General features: G+C 38.9%; 1 protein-coding gene across 1 annotated transcript in view; it reads right to left on the bottom strand.

The window, feature by feature from the left end:
- The window catches only part of LOC104587250 (ER lumen protein-retaining receptor-like), a 33,960-nt gene that overhangs the window by 11,520 nt on the left and 7,242 nt on the right, over positions 1–15,198 (bottom strand). Inside the window, exon 3 of the mRNA XM_010244786.3 lies at positions 12,984–13,099. Coding sequence (XP_010243088.1) covers positions 12,984–13,099 — 116 coding nt within the window. The remainder of the gene's footprint in view (positions 1–12,983; positions 13,100–15,198) is intronic.

The raw sequence follows: 15,198 nt of genomic DNA, 5'->3' as shown, positions 1-15,198 counted from the left end.
AGGAAGGAAAGAAGGTTACACAACAGTTTAGTGACTTGGTTAAACTGCTTACAGACAACAAATTTGTATTTAGTTTAGGTACATGAAGGGCAAAAGGTAAGAACAAGGAATCCGTAGCCTTGATGGTTCCCTTACCAGAGATGGGGGCAAGTGAACCATCAGCTAAAGTGATTTTATCACGTCCAGGGAGCAAGTCATATGAAACAAATAGGGTAGAAAGATTGGTCATATGGTCAGAAGCACCTGAGTCAATAATCCAAGGGATCTTGAGATTACCTGAAGTGGTAGCATGATTGGCAGAAGCCCTTTATACCTGAATGAGCAAATGTTGAAGCAACAGAAGAATTGCCTGAAGGGTTGGAAGAAGAGGTCACATCACTCAGCTGACTGATCATCTTCCCAAACTTTTCATATTCTGCTCTCATGGCTGCCAACTGTGCAGAAGTAGACATTTCTTCACTATCTGGCCCGGCAGCTACATTTGCACTTCCTGATCTTTTACTATCATACTTTTTCTGAAACCGACTGGGAACAAGATTAGGATGTAATTTCCAGCACTTATCTTTGGTGTGCTTTGACTTCTTGTAGTACTCACATATAACTTCTTTCTTTCCTATGCCACCAGAAGTTCCAGTATTCCCTTTGGGTTTAATCCCCATATTGGCAAAGTGATCATTCATATCAGCCCCTTGAACCTGAACAGCCCTTCTGCTCTCTTCACTACTCACCAATGCATAAGCTTGTGACAAAGAGACACACTCCTTGGAAAGAATATTCTGTTTTGTGATATCATATTCTGGGTTTAGTCCAGTTAAGAACTCAAATACCCTGTTCCTTTCAACCAATTTTCTGTAGGTCTTTGCATCATTGGTGGTGTCCCAAGGTACAGCTTCTATTAGGTCAATCTCTTGCCATAAGGACTTCAGGGTTGAGAAATATACAGCAAGAGGTTTCTCCCCTTGTCTTAAATTCTTTACATCACTTCTCAATTTATATGCCCAGGCCACATTGAGTTTTTGTGAATAGGTTTTCGCAACACTGTCCCAAATTTCTTTTGTTGAATTCATCCATAGGTAGTGTTGGCTGATTTGCGGCTGCATTAAGTTCACAAGCCACCCAATGACAGTGTAATTTTCTTGCATCCACTTCTCGTAGGATGGATCATCTTCTGGGGGAGCCTTCTTACTCCTAGAAATGAATCCCCACTTTTCTCTACTACAAACATGAATCTTTACTAATTGTGACCATGCTAGATAATTAGTTCCATCTAGTTTAACTGTGGTCACAGTCAATAAGGAATCATTTGGAGTTCCCTGAACCAGTCCATATTCGGCACCACTTTTGTTTTCAAACTCTGAGGAGTACATCATGTAAACACTCTAAACAGAGTTCAGCCGACCACAAGAAGACAATATACTGAGTTCAGCCTTCAAGAAGTAATCAGAAACTCCTAGGCACTGTGCAATCAGCCGAAGTACCTTTTCAAAGCTGTGCACTCAGCCAAGAAGAGTAAATACCAATTGGTATTGCTGAACAGGCATTTTCACAAACACAGGTGGGCAATAGAGACAGCCGCACTGTCAAGGAAGAGAAAAGACCCCAAAAAGCAGTTCGTACAACCCCTTAAAACAGCCAAAATATGAGTAACAATACACAACCTTGTTACAAGGATGTTTCGGCAGGTTTTAACAGTCCAAGAAGAAGAGAAAAAACAGCCCAGAAATTTTTGGGTTAAACCAGATTTAATGCAGTCGAAGGTAGTATAAAACAGCTAGGGTTTTCGGACACTTCAACAGTCCAAACACAGTCGAAGATAATACAAAACAACCAGAAACTGAGCACAACTTACAGTTCGAGCTTCAACAATCCAAACACAATCAAGCTTCAGAAACAGAACAACTAGTCCAAACACAGTCGAGCTTCAATAGTCCAAACACAGTCGAACTTCAAAGCAGAAAACTGAGCACAACTTACAGTTCGAGCTTCAACAGTCCAAACACAGTCGAGCTTCAAAAACAGAACCGAGTTGTTCCCCTCCTCCTTCCCCTTTTTTTCTCTGATTCTTCCTGGCCACCGAACCCCTTCCCCAAGAGATTCTAGTCTTGGGCTTGTCCACTGACCTCCAAGAATCAGGCAGTATGTGACTAAGCTTCCAGCCCTATGATATTCAGGTTCAGATATGCTCTGATACCATGAAGAAAACTGAAGAGAGGAGAGCTTGAGAGTTCAGCAATGAGGGTCTGAGAATGAGAGTGTCGAATCTACTCTCTCTCGGCACCCTAACATTCTTTTATTAAGATATATTTGAATAATTACAAGGAGGCCCTTAGGTGGGCAAGAATTTACAAAGAACTTAATATAGACAGGATGGGCCCAGAATAAGGCCCATTACAGAAAAGAAACATAAATAACAAGATAGAATAAACCACCTATGGGCCATTCGGCCCATCTTCTCTACAGCAGTAATGTAAAGTTTAATTCCCCTAGACCATTCAAGGTAGTTCAGTCCATCAAAGGGGATTACAGCCATGGGGAAACTCATACCCATCCCCCCACTCATTCCATTTTGACCTCCTGAAATTCCAAAAGTTGCAGAATTCTCCGAGGACATGATTCAAACACTTTTCTGATTCAACACACACCTTATGATCCCTCTTGAGACCAAAAACAGTCCTAGAAACACACCAAAGATGCAGCCCACATGCACACACTGCAATCTGGACACAATCTGAATACAGACCAGCTTTGATTGTCCAAAAAAGAGAAAGATTTTAGGTTGATTTCAGTGCTGTACTGCCATAAGTCACACTCCACCAACTTCCAGACCATCCAAACACATCGACAACAGGGGTCATAAAACAGTACCATCACACCACAAAGGTTAAAAACCAGGCCATCCACAACCTACAAGTTTTCTATTTTCCAGTATGGGATCACACGACCCATAAAAAAAGAGGTTAGAACCTCACAACTTCTCTGACGACATTCAGGATTCTTGATTCATTTGTTTTTTCTTGGTACACGACCAAGAGAAAAGAAAAAAGGTAATAGAACAAGTTTGTACCAGTTGTAGGTCAGCCTTTCTGATCTCAGTTGAAGAAGACAGCAAGATTAGGAAGAGAGAACTTGTTTGATCTGCTCTCAGACCCAGTAGAACCGCTCTGATACCATATTAACAGAAGAAGAGAAGAGAAATAAGGAAGAAGAAGAGAAAGGAAAGAGAGGAGAGAAGGGAGAAGAGAAGAGAAAGGTTTTGGAGTCAACTAACTGACTGGCGGCGCCAGCTTATATTATTATATATAGGGCGACCATAATTAAAAAGGAAAAGACCCTCATGCCCCTGCTTAAGTTAAGAGTACATAAACAATGACAAAAAAACTTACTTTAACCAGACCAAACAGACCCTAACTCAGCAGAATACAAACATAAAAGAAAAATAAGTAAGCATTCCAACAATACCCATAACCACAGACTTTCCATCATCCTTCTCATGTACTTCTTTAGGAACTACAAGATTTTTTCCCTTCTTTAGGAACCGCAAGATTTTTTCCATGTTCATTGCAAATTCCTACACACCTTGAGAATCTCCTTCCAGCCTATATCCTTTCTCCTTCAGGAAAGCAAACCAAACGTTTATTTCCCTGACCAAAGAATTCCCATATTGCTATGAACCTTCCTTTTGAGTTCCTTTTTCTTTCTGCGATATGTCTTCTCTCAGGAATTCCTTATCTGATCTCAATCCTCATCCCTCTCTGAGACTAATTGAATCCTCTAGAAATCCTTTCAACCACCAGATAGCTTCCCCTACCAACAACACCTCTGCTGTCCTGTTCTCCATCTTCACCGCTAGATTTTCTTTGAACCCGAGCTCCTCAAAGACAACTTTTAGCTTCAACCCCCTGAGACTTTCTCCAGCCCATCCTCTGAAATTGAGTAACACAGGACCTGAGAGATTCCCCTGGATTCACCAGTTATTAATCCTCAACATGTAGTAAGGTCTTTTTCATGATATCTTTTGATCAATACAGGGTGAGAATAGTATTATAGAGTCTCCTTTTGGATTCCAAATTCATTTGTCATGTGAAAGATTCTTGGCTCATTTAGGGAGCTTTCCTTGAACAACACAACTAGCAAATGCATTATCTATGTGCCACAAAAGATGTGGCATAGAATAGAAGTATAGAACATTTAGCATTGTTGTCCCTATTTGCAAACATATAATAGCAAGGATCAAAATTTCATAATCTGTATCAACCAATACATATTGTATCGGGGACACACCGATACATTACTATAAGCACTGTTTCGAGGTTTGACCTGTTTCAGGGGGTAGACAGGCCTTATATCGGCCCCCTGAACAGGTTTGAAAAAAAAAAAAGTAAAGCGCTCAACGATACAGACCGATACGCCCATCCGGTGACCCACTGATACACTACCATAGATGACAGGCTAAGAACAGGGACAGTCTCTGCTCTTCATAGACCCTTGTAATAGTTTCTAATTTGTGTGACCATGATTGTTTTATGCAATTCCCTTTTATAGGGTAACTTCTCTATAACAACACACCACCAATTGAAAGAATACCTAAAAGAACTGCTTCACTGTTCCTATTTCCATGCCTTTTTTCTATTTTGTTGTCCCTCACTCAATTATATGCCATTGCAAAAAACTTAAACCAAATAATGGACAAATTGATATGGAATATGGGATTTTAGAATAATTACAAACATTTGTAGGTGCCTATGGTGGGATTGTGGAAGAAACATGAAACATAGTTGACTAAATTGTATGATAATAATGCTGGGTTGAACTTATAAATAAAATAAAATAATGCTGGGTTGAAATTTCATAAATAATATGAAATTAGGAAGGAACTCTAGCAATCAAAAGGTTTAGAAAACAGAAGAAACATAAAGATGTCTTGGTCTCAAAAGTTTTTGCTAGGCTGAAAAGGGGGGTCATCTTGGGGTTGGACCAACCAAGATGTTAAAATTCAAGAGAACATTAAAGAAGTAAGGAGGGATTAGTTGTGTACTTGTGTCTTGTTGGGGTGCTTTTTTCCCTCATTGTTGCTTTGGGTCATAGTAGTAAGGGTGGCTCTCAAGGGTGGAATTGGGTTGAAGTTTATTTGTTTTTTTAGTCTATGTTTGGGCTAGGTTGCTTGTCTCGTGGTGCAGGCTTGTTAGTTTTAGTGAGTTCTTCATTTCCTGGTATTTTGGGTTTTGGATTTCTCGGGTTTGTAGTGTGGTTTTTTGTGGGAGTTGCTTTTTATCTTCTCCTTTTTATTACCACAAAAAAGAAAGCCTTAACATCAAGGAGTATAGATAATAAGAAGAAATTTGAAAGGAAAATGTCATCAAGAGATAGATGAGAGGATAAAAATAGGGAAAATCCAAGAATGCCAATCCTTCACACTGCACAATTTCACAAGCTTCAAGATTTAACTTTCCATTCATTCTCTTCTTAAAAGCCAATTACCAAGTGATAGAAACCTGGGAAGACCACCTTCTATGGACACTAGTGAGGCCCATGGTCAGGCCTATGTAGGTCCTGACCCACAACCCACAGCCTCATCCACAAAATCACACCTAATTTGTTTTGTATATGCAATTAGGACACGTCAGCAGAAAGTTAATTAGATCCAAGTCTAGAATGTTCTTTATTTATCAATAACAGAATACTTTCATTAATTAAGGAAAAAAAATACAGTGGTGAACCACGGAGAAAAGGTCTAGAATATTCTAGATCAATTCAAATCTTGCTTAATTGTTCAGATCAAAACAAAATCTTGCTTAATTGTAACTCTCAAGTATAAAAGTTGTTTGAGGGAAATACGAATTCAAGGATTTGACTACCAACTCTTCTCTCTTCTGCTTTTTTTATCAATAGCAGAAACATTTTATTGGAATTAAGAAAGAAGATACAAGTACATAAAGGCGCAGGGAGAGATAAACTCTCTTAACTCTCCCCACATAGAGAAGCAGGATTACAACATAGCCCAAAACATTTGATCCCTTCCCACCCCTTTTTTTATAGGAAACGGTAACTTTCATTAGCTTAGTCCAATTAACATGTGCACCCAACTCCCTTGTGAGGCTCAATAATTCCCTTACAGGTTGTTTAAGGGACCATGTTCCGAAACTATTTGTTTGCAACCAATCTACCACTAATTTTGAGTCTCCCTCCACTTCTAGTTGTTGAATACTCAATTACTTAGCCAATTTGAGCCCCTGGAGGAGGGCCATCACTTCTGCTCTAAGCGAATCCCCCAATCCTATTGGACCAGAATACATAGCCAGGATTCTTCCTCCCGCATCTCTAACTACACCCCCAATTCTAGAGGGTCCAGGGTTCCCAACAAAGCTGCCATGAAAGTTTAGTTTCACATTGCACTGCAAAGGAGGGGACCAAACTGCTTGTATGGTAAAAGATGAAACAGAAGATCCTACTATTATACTCCATCCTCTAGTCAAATCATCTACAGAGACATCCTTGAACAAGTCTAGAGTTTTCAGTCAATTGTATGGCCTTAATGATGATCCCTTCTATAAGTTCAGGAACTGATTTTTCTTTCCCTTGGAAAATCATGTTATTTCTCTCTTCCCAAACTGCCCACAGGATAGCTGCCCCCGTTATTCTCCACATCATCCTTCCCTTCTTCTTTGGTTGTTGGAAGAAGCTAGGGTCAAAGAGATCTACTACACTTAAGGAGGAATCCACCTACAATCAAAGAGAGAAGAGAACCAATCCCATATAAAAGCAATAAAAGGACAAGATATTAATAGGTGATTCACTGTCTCACCATTCCTCAAGCAAAGGCTATAGACATGTGGGGACAAGCACCAATTTGGTATTTTTCTTTAAAGCACTTCCAAGGTATTAATTTTTCGGAGAACCACTTCCCAACAAAAAGTCCTCATTACAACCAGGGGATTTTAGACCTATCAGTCTGGTGAATAGCTTGTATAAAATAATTGCAAAAGTCTTGTCTTTCAGGATAAAGAAGGTCCTTCCCTCATTATTGCACCTAACCACTGACATATCTGCAGTTTGCAAATGACACAATCCTGTTCTACAAAGGTGGGGACATAAATTGGATCCGGAATTTAAAATTGGCAATACAACTCTTCGAGTAGATGTCTAACCTCAAGGTGAACTTTGACAAGAGTTGTGTAGTGGGTGTGAATGTGGAGGAGAGGGAATTAAGTGAGTATGCAGGTGTCTTAGGTTGTGCAGTCTCAGTTTGGCCTCTGACGTACTTGGGCCTCCCCTTAGGAGATAATCCTAAGTATGAAAGCTTCTGGAACCCGGTAGTGGAGAGATTTGAGAAGAGGCTTGCGTCCTAGAGGAAAAATTATCTCTCCTTAGGGGAGAGAGTCACTTTGATTGGTCTACATGGGCTGGAAGACAACAATTGGGATCCTAGATTTGTGGCAAGGGCTACAGCTACTTCTCCTTGGAAATTCATTCATGATCTGTTTCCAGCTTTCTCCCCTTGGATCAGGTATGGTCTTAACTCTGGTAATCGAATAAAATTTTGGGAACAACTTTGGGTTGGGGATTCACCTCTAAAGGACCAGTTTCCATCCTTGTATGCTATGTTAGATTTGAAAAATGAACCTATATCTTCTTTCTTAGGTCCTTCAGACTCCACTTCTGGTTTTGGTTGAAACCTAGGCCTGAGAAGGGCAATTAGGGATACAGACTTGGACAGCATTTCATCTTTGTTAACCATCCTGGAGAATGTTTCCTTGGATCCTAATAAGGAGGACACTAGATTTTGGACTCATTCCACATTAGGTACTTTCTCTTGTGCTTCGTTTTTTGAAACCTTAACTCAGCCTCCTGTCACAATTGGGGTGTCCTTTCCAATTAAAGAGAACTGGAGCAAGCCCATTCCTCCTTGGTTTGGTAGTTTTTGTTGGAAATTTTTCCTGGAAAGAATTAACACAAATGGTTTACTTCAAAAAAAGAGACCCAATTCTTGTTTACATAGGTGTACTCTTTGTAAAGCTGATGGGGAAACTAGTTACCACCTTATGGTTTCTTGTAAGGTCACTAAAACTGTATGGAAGTGGGCTCTTTCCCTCTTTGGGTGTTTTTGGAATTCCCCCGAGAGTGTCCAAAGTTTGTTCTCTCCTACGTTTTTCAGATGGCCTAAGAAGAGAGGGAAGATTATGTGGAGGAGCATTAGGGCAGTTGTATGTTGGTCCCTATGGGAAGAAAGAAACTCATGAATTTTCTCAAACAAGGAAAGAACCCTAGAAAACCTATTAGACCTAATACTTTTAAGGGCTGTCCATTGGCTAAAATCTTTGGAGTTGTTCTCTCAGACTTTCCTGTGGCTGACTTATTAAGAACTTGGAAAGAGTTAGCTACCCCTGCTTTGTGTAAGAGGACTCTTAGCCCCTCCTGGTCCCCTCCTCCCTCTGGATTTATAAAACTGAATTTTGATGGCAGTAATTTGGGGAATCCAGGGCCTTCTAGGATTGGGGGAGTATTCAGGAATGAGGAAGGGGTTGTTATTGCTTTGTTCTCTGGCCCCATTGGGGAAGGAGACTCTCTTAGGGCTGAGATCCTTGTAGCTCAGGAAGGAATTCAAAGAGCAAGGGAACTAAATATCAGACGTTTGGTCCTAGAAGGTGACTCGAAGGTGGTGATTTCTAGCTGAAGGATGAGGACAGTGGCTTGTGGAGCTATAACAATGAAAAGAAAAAATTCAGTTGGCTGAGCAGGGACATTGAGATACAATATAGCTGGGTTAAGAGGACTGCTAACTCATTTGCAGATGGGCTGGCCAAGCAAGGGGTGAATAGGGAGGCTATCTTTTGGGCTAATCTTTAACTTTCTCTCATTGTTTTCTGTTGATGGGGAGTTAAGACATTTTACCTCCCCTATTGTATCTAAAGCTTCATAAATCTTCACATCATTAATAAAGTTTTTTGTTACTGATCAAAAAAAAGGGAGGTAACCAGGTTAGTAATGAGCACCAGAGCATTGAAAAAGGAAGAACGAGAAAAACAACCTAAAGAGGTTTAAGATTGATCCCTTCCCACCCCTTGTTTGGCAAGTGCATTTACAAAGGAACTGGCACTTCTTTTAACCCACGGCAATCTTACTTCCATACCTTGGGTCAGCCACCTCTCTTCTGCTAATTTCTTCTATAGGAGGTTAAATCACCCTCGAAGTGATTACAGATTTGAGCAGTAAACTCAACACTAAATCTTCATTCATAAATTCAGCCAATCCTCCATTTCCAGACTCCAATTTAGACTAAAAAAAACTAACCAAAAGACAATTGCTAATTTCCTTGAAGCTAAAATCAAAACAAATCCATATATAATCCATAAGCACAATCCAATAAGGATCATGACTCTTAAAAAAAAACTCTAATTACCTACTGTTGATCCTACTACAACCCAAGTCTTGAATGCAAAAATAGAATGACTCAATTCATGTTACCATTTGACACCCTATCAATAAAACGGCCAAAGAAAACAAGATCCCGGTTTCATTGTATACATAATAACCTATCTAGTGACACCAAATCAAGCCAAAAAAGAACAAGTTTTAAGCCAAAAAAAATTGTATTAAAAGGAAAGTGACAAACATATAACCTCAATTTCAATAATTTCTAAGAACTCACTAATAGGACATTAAACTATTTTGACTCTACAGATTCATCTCCTACAATGACCTAAACAGAGAAAAGAAATTCATAAATTACATAACTACCATTGGGGTTGGAGAAAGTTGATTTCTTCCTCCATGATTTATGTTCTTTTACCCAATGCTTGCATCACCAACCCACGTCATAAAACAAAACAAATGCAAATATAATACTATTTTAAATGGTAAGAAATAAACACAAGCAAGTAAAAGTTTAAAATAAATTGGTGATAAACTAATCATTTTTATAATTACACATTTGTATTGTATTAAGTTTAGTAAAAAAAAATAGGCATCAGTCCATATAGAACTTTACATGGTTAATGATATAAAACTATATACAACGCATACATGTTTAGTATGGAAATCAAAGACAGGAAAAATTAAAGATTAATGAAAGATTTAGAGAAGAAAAAAAAAGGAAGAAAAGTGTTCAGCGGTTGAGAGAGAAAGAGAGAACACACAAGTGTTTGAGTGAGAAAATGCAAATCTTGAGCTGATTGCACCCTAATCTTTGTTATATTCGATTGGAGTACAAATAAAAGCAAAAAGATAATAATGCCCTTAATAGGTCGGCTATACTATAATGAATAATAAAATAAAGTTGAGCTGGGCCTAGGCTGGCCCAATAACTGAATAGAATAAGAAACATAATAAGAACGCAATAAAGCATATAATACTCCCCTTAACATCCCATTATTACAAAATTTTTTTGATAATTATTACAAAAGTGATCATATTTCAGGCTTTGGAAATTCTTAAGAACAGAGTCAACAGACACCAAAATAACCAAATGTTGCTAAATGGTTTCATTCCTCCTACAGGCCCAAGCATGGGGAGAGCAGCAAGAAACTCCAAAGATCCAACCTCTTGGATTATAGCCCCTTGTTGATTAGAAAATGGTTTCATACCTCATGAGAATGAGAAATGTAAACGTAAATACCAAACAGTTTCTTCTTAAACACATGTTCCTCTATGCCTCAACCCCTTGGAATCGAAAGATTGAAAGTTCTTATTCTAACTAATTATTGGTTAACCCAGTCAACCTAGTTGAAACTTGGTCATTCTAGCAACATCATGAATATTGATTACTGAGCAATTGATAAATGATGTATTTGAAAATTACACCTACAGTAATTCAGATAATGCAAGAAAAGAAGCAAAGAGAGAACGAAGACGAAGACGAAGAAGAAGAAGAAGAAGAAGAAGAAGAAGAAGAAGAAGAAAAGAAGTTTCAGCAATAGGTTGTGGAAGAAGAAAAGAAGGGAAGAGAGAAAAGAAGAATTTGAACCTCTCTCTCTAGCCCCCTTTCATCACTTTTATTAATAATTCTAAGTCTGAGTACAATTACTTGGATGCCCTTAATGGGGCAGCCAGCACTAAAGAAATAATTAAAGAAAATAAAAGAAGGCCCATAACTAAGAAGCATAACTTTTAAACACTACTTAAAAGAAATAAAGAACACTAGGGCCCATTCGGCCCATTTATTTGTTATTTTACGTGATTATAAGGCTAAATATCAAAGGGGTTAATTTTCACGAGTGCAGCATGAGCAACCCAAGCATGTCAGGAATTGGAGGAGTTTTTAGAGATAACCATGGGTTTGTGTTAGCATTGTTTTCAGGACCTATTGACTTTGGGGATTCCTCAAGAGCTTAGATTCTAGCAGTCTTATTTGGACTAAGATTAGGGAATAGGCTGAATATGAGAAACAGTGGTAGATGGAGATTCGAAGAACATAATGAGCTGGCTACAGAAAGGTAATCAGGAAACCTGGCAGTACCAACACACCTTGAGAGAAATTAAGCATGCATAAGGGAGATGGTCATCTCAGTTCACTGGGTACCTAGATCAGCAAACAGCATGACTGACCCACTTGCAAAACATGGGGTAAACTGGGAACAGATGTATTTGGGGTGATTAATGCATGCTATAATGAACTATGTACGAGTTTGACATACTTCCCCCTAATGAACAGATGTATTGGTGCTCTCCCATTCCCCCTAAAGTCGATGCTTTCTGTTGGAAAGTGTTTCATGGTTGTATTAATACCTATGACCTACTTCAAAGAAAGTCCAAACAGGTCTTTGTCCCCCAACTGGTGCGTCCTGTGTAAGTTGAATGGTGAAACTGCAACTCATCTTCTAATCTCTTGCCCTTTTGTTAGTTTTATATGGTATTGGTTTGCATACCTCTTTGGTTGCAGGTGGTCTTCCTGGACAGATTGGACGGCTTATTTAGCTCCACCAGCATTAGTTGCACTAAAAGGAGGGGTAAGATCATGTGGAAGTGACTAGAGCAGCAATATTGTGAACTGTTTGGGAGGAAAGAAATACAAGAATATTTGAAGAGAAAAAAGCAAGGAAGCATTGATTGAACCAAAAACCTTGAGAGTAGCACACTGGGCAAAAAGCATGAAGTTGTTCTCAAATTTCAAGGTAGAAGATTTTTTCAGGGTTTGGGGTGTTATTGTCGCCTCCTCATCAACAAAACAGAAATTTGTTGAGAATTGGTCTCCCCCAATAGACAGTTGGAAGAAGCCAAACTTTGACGGGAGCTGTGTGGGGAATCCGGGCCCCTCAGGCATAGGAGGGGTTATTTGAGATGAAGATGGAAATACCATTGCTCTCTACTCCAGTCCAGTGGGACAGGGTGATGTGGCGAGATCAGAATTCATGGATGCAGTATTTAGGGTGGAAAAAGCAAAAGAACTGGGTATTAACAGACTGGTTATTGAGGGAAACTCAAAAATAGTGATAAACTGGATGCAGAAGGGTGAAGGGGTGACATGGCAGATGAGAAACGAACTCAGAAAACTTAAATGGCTCTCAAAGGATATGTCAATCCGAGTGAGATGGGTGAAGAGAACTGTCAATAGCTTGGCGGATAGCTTATCTAAGCAAGGGGTACAAAGAACACAGCTGTTTTGGGCACAATTGTAATTTTCTAAAGCTGGGTTGAACAACTTCTTGTTGTATCTATATTTCTTCTAATTAATAAAATTTGTTCTCTGTCAGTCTGTTGCTGATAAAAAACGATGGATGAGTGTAGGCTGGGGGTAGGGGCCCCCATAGAGGGTCTTCAAGGCACTTATGTAAATATCCCATTCATCATCATCATCCAAGCCTTATCCCAACTATAGGAAACGGCTGTAATCATCTCATTCTTTTTCTTAACAATAAAGTTATCAGTTAACCATTAGTATATATATCAAAAGGGTTTCTCTAGCAGAGTTCTAATGAAAAATATATGTGAGAAATGAACCAAAAAATTAAACCAACACAACTTAATATTTGGAAGGATGCCAGCCTTACCCAAGTAGAAAAACATAATTTCCAGTTAAGTTGTCTATGTTTCTTGACCTTTGTAGTAACACCAATTGAGGTAAAATTGCAACGGCCTCAAGATATATTGAAAATGTCCATAAAACCTATCACATTAATTTGTGTTTCTATTAGAGTCCATAACAAAATATATTATATAATATTAATGATACTAAATCTTCAATAAATGGAATTGAAAACAGATAATAAGAATTAATTCACAATGTGCACATGCCATATGGAAGGGGAAATAGGAGAGTGAAAAAATAATCTGAATAGTGCAGAAAATGAAAGAAAAATTATGTGTTAAATGAACTGGAGGAGAAACAATGATGCTAAAAACAGAAACTATGTTTTAATACAATATTAGAAACTAAAAACAAACCAACACAGGATGGTTGCACCTAATACAATGAACTCCTTACTCCCCCTCTTGCTAGTCAGCAAGCAATGTCACTGACCCGACTTCATCCAAATGTTCTATTCATTTTGTATGCTAAGGATCTAGCTACTCATACAAAGTGGCATAAAGAAGTCCTTGAACAATCTGAGGACCATTGAGTAATCAGGGGTATTTTAGTTATGGTGCTTCTTATATAAGAAAATAAAACGGGGTCTTAAACACAAGAAAGACACCTTTTCTCACAAACTCTCTTTTATTTCTCTTTTTTTTTTTGCCCTTTCCAATATTCTTTTATTCCACATCTTTTTCTGTGTTTCTTCAATAAATCTACCAAGTTGGTATCAGAGCTCAAGGCTCTGGTCACAAGGATACCTGCCATCTGCTGACATCATCATCACCAGCAGCTGACATTAGCAGGCCATACGATTGGCAAGTGACTGAGAAGATACAAGTTTCCTCTGGTTGAACTTGATTTTATAGGATTCTTTGTGCAATTTTGGTCTTCCTATCAGTAAATGCCCTGTTCCCTTATTTAAAATGGCGTACAAATTATGGTCTTCCTATCCTGTGTCAAATCATTATACACAAATTAACAAAGGAAAATAATAAATAAGATTTTGAAAACTTATTTCAACTAAGATTCATATGTAAACATAAGAAAATTGTAAACCGAATCCAGACACATGGTTTTCCTCTTCCCCTCCCTCCCTCCAATGAGAGCAGCACACACACATTAGAGGATGTCCAATGCTCTTACGGGAATTATTCTGCAGCTCTATGCTCAGAAGAAAAACTGTACAGACATAAAATAGTCGGTACAAAAATAACCCATCCAACAGCTGACCTAGATAATCCATTCTCTGCTGCATTCAACTATCTAGAAATGCAATGGTTATGAACAGTCAGGTTACAAATGTCATATCTCATTTCATTAAGCCTCCATTTGCCACCTCATCTACAAGACAGAGATCTGTTGAGACATGGTCTCCACCAATAAATGGCTGGAAGAAACTGAACTTTAATGGGAGTTGTTTGGGTAATCTGGGCCCTTCAGGTATGGGAGGGCCATTAGGGATGAAGATGGGAACATACTTGCTTTATACTCAAGTCCTGTTGAGCAAGATGATGTGGCAAGGTCAGAGTTTTTGGCTGCAGTATATGGGGTTGAGAAGGTGAAAGAACTGGGTATTAGTAAACTGATTATTGAGGGAGACTCAAAAACTGTGGTAAAATGTCTGCATAAGGGGAAGGGGGTGACATGGCATTTAAGGAATGAATTCAGGAGATTTAAATGGCTACCAGAGGACATGGCAATCCAAGTGAGATGGGTGAGGAGAACTGCCAACAGTTTGGAAGATAGCTTAGCCAAACAAGGGATACATAGAACACACGTTTTGGGCTCAAATGTAATCCTGACCTAAAGCTGGTTTTTTCTTTTCACTACTTCTTGTTGTAACCTGATTTTTCTCATTAATGAAATCTTTTCTGTGTTGCCGATCAAAAAAAAAAAAATCCTTCATTTGCCACCTGTTCCCGTGGCATCCAATACCTTTGTTGAGTCTCCTTCAATGGACAAGGAAGGAGACTTGAATTTTGAGGTGATTCTCAATCCTATAAGAAGAGCCACCACCTCTACCTTGGAATGTACATCCCAATGGAACCAATGAAGGCCTAAACAGTATGGCCATCTATGTTAATGAAAAAACCACCGTGGATAATAGGTCAACCCAGGTTTCCAAGCGAACTTCCATTAGTTCCATCTCTCTGAGGTGCTACAAAGAGGAGGAGCTCCTCATTTAGGTT

This window comes from Nelumbo nucifera, chromosome 1 (genome assembly GCF_055504915.1).
Source record: "Nelumbo nucifera cultivar China Antique chromosome 1, China Antique-T2T, whole genome shotgun sequence".
Classification (NCBI taxonomy): Eukaryota; Viridiplantae; Streptophyta; class Magnoliopsida; order Proteales; family Nelumbonaceae; genus Nelumbo; species Nelumbo nucifera.
The sequence above is the reverse complement of the archived record's forward strand: the minus strand, read 5'-3'. Positions and strand labels throughout refer to the sequence as shown.